Source organism: Guillardia theta, assembly GCF_000315625.1.
Source record: "Guillardia theta CCMP2712 unplaced genomic scaffold GUITHscaffold_159, whole genome shotgun sequence".
Classification (NCBI taxonomy): Eukaryota; class Cryptophyceae; order Pyrenomonadales; family Geminigeraceae; genus Guillardia; species Guillardia theta.
Window position 1 is genome coordinate 117,200 of NW_005434516.1, and position 1,668 is coordinate 118,867.

The 1,668-nt window shown below is 59.7% G+C and overlaps 1 protein-coding gene across 1 annotated transcript in view; it reads left to right on the forward strand.

The window, feature by feature from the left end:
- Positions 1–596: 596 nt before the first annotated feature.
- The window catches only part of GUITHDRAFT_119823 (hypothetical protein), a gene marked incomplete at both ends in the record, with an annotated part of 2,422 nt that continues 1,350 nt past the window's right edge, over positions 597–1,668 (forward strand). The window contains 2 exons of the mRNA XM_005820946.1: positions 597–634; positions 681–1,592. Coding sequence (XP_005821003.1) covers positions 597–634; positions 681–1,592 — 950 coding nt within the window. The remainder of the gene's footprint in view (positions 635–680; positions 1,593–1,668) is intronic.

Sequence of the window (1,668 nt, forward strand, 5' to 3'; positions counted from 1 at the left end):
GAGGAGGGGCAGGATGAGCAGCAGGATGAGGGGCAGGATGAGGGGTAGCTGGAGGGGTAGAAGGAGGGGGAGGAGGGGGAGGAGGGGCAGAAGGAGGGGAAAGAGGGGGAGGAGGGGCAGGATGAGGGGTAGAAGGAGGGCAAGGAGGGGGAGGAGGGGTCCATGTTCCGTGAGCAGCAACAGCCTGGGTACGGTAGGGCCCAAACCCCCGGGGACTATTAGTAGTCAGTTTATTCCCCTCCCCGACAATCCCCAGTATCCCTCCCCGCATGCGAGAGAGACGCTAAGGAGAGAGCGACAGGAAGCAGCGCGCCGGAGATGAGGAAGAGGAGTAGGGAAATCTTAGAAGAGGAGGCCCTCGAGAGGCTCAGAGCGGAGAAGAGATCGGAGGGAAGGGTCAGCAAACTCACGTTGGAGGGAAGTTGTTAGCAGGTTATTGTGAATGTTACGAAATTCGAGTCTAGCAAGACAAAGCTTGACGCGAGACAACGTCGCTCTATCTTCACGCGCACTGCCGCTGGATCTGTGCTCCGTTGACCATCACATGCGTCTGACGCTGAGATCCAGGTGAAACAAGGCTGCAAGGGCATAGCACAATGTCAAAAGTCGACTTCCTCCTCGAGCTCCCTATAGAGTGAGTCATTCGCTATCGCACTATATCTCTCACACTCTTCCCGCAGCATCTCCTCTGCCTCCCTCCATCCTGCTCGCTACCAGCCTCTCGAGAGCTTGCTTATCGCTGCTGAGATGCACAAGGACTCCTCCCAGCAGCTCATGGACGGCGCTCAGCACAACGCTGCTGCCTCCTGCTCCTGCCAGGTGCAAGCCTCCACAGTACCTCCCGGGCTTGCTTCCATGTCGGGCGTCCAGTACAAGCAGGAGATCCTCCCGACTCTGGAGCACTTGGTCCGGAGCTCCAACCTGATGATGATGCTTGACCCCTCCCGGTCCTCCGGCAACGCTTCTGCTCTCCCCTCCCTCCCCCTCCTCTCCCGAGACAGGAGCCTTCTGGATCTTCACGCCTACCCTCATGCTTCCCCCGTCTTGTCGGAGACGCCTGCCGCGTCTGTTGTTCGTCCTCTTGCCCAGCTAGCGACCTGCTCAGTGGTTCTGAGCAACTCGTTGGAGCTTGCGCAGCAGCGGACCCTTCTGCAGCAGCTCCTGAGCCAGACCCTGAGCATGAACGCTGCCGCCAACAGCATGCTCAAGGAGAGGAAAGACCAGCAGCAGGGCAGCCTGCTGGAGAAGCGGAGGGCGAGCGAGGAGGAAGGCATCGACTACGCGCAGTGCCTCAAGAAGTCGAGGGTGGAGCAGGAGTCTTGCATGCACTCCCTCCAGCAGGCTCTGAGGAAGGAGCTCGGAGCTGCTTCTTCGCAGCCTGCTCTCCTCAAGGCCGAGCATCGGTTTGTGTCGCGCAAGCGCCTGGGTATCGTGCATGACCGACGGGGGAGGCTGAGGGAGGTGGAGGACTTGTTCCTCGACTGCCCGCTCATGCGCCCCTACATCGAGATGGGATACAGCGCTCAGGTAGCACGCGAGAGGAGCAAGGAGACAAGGGGGAGGATAAGCTCAAGGATAGAGCATGGAGGGAGGTCGAAAGTGCAAGGCAGCAGGCAGGCGAGGGAAAGAGGATGGATCTACAGAGGAGGAAAAGAGGAGAAGGAGGAG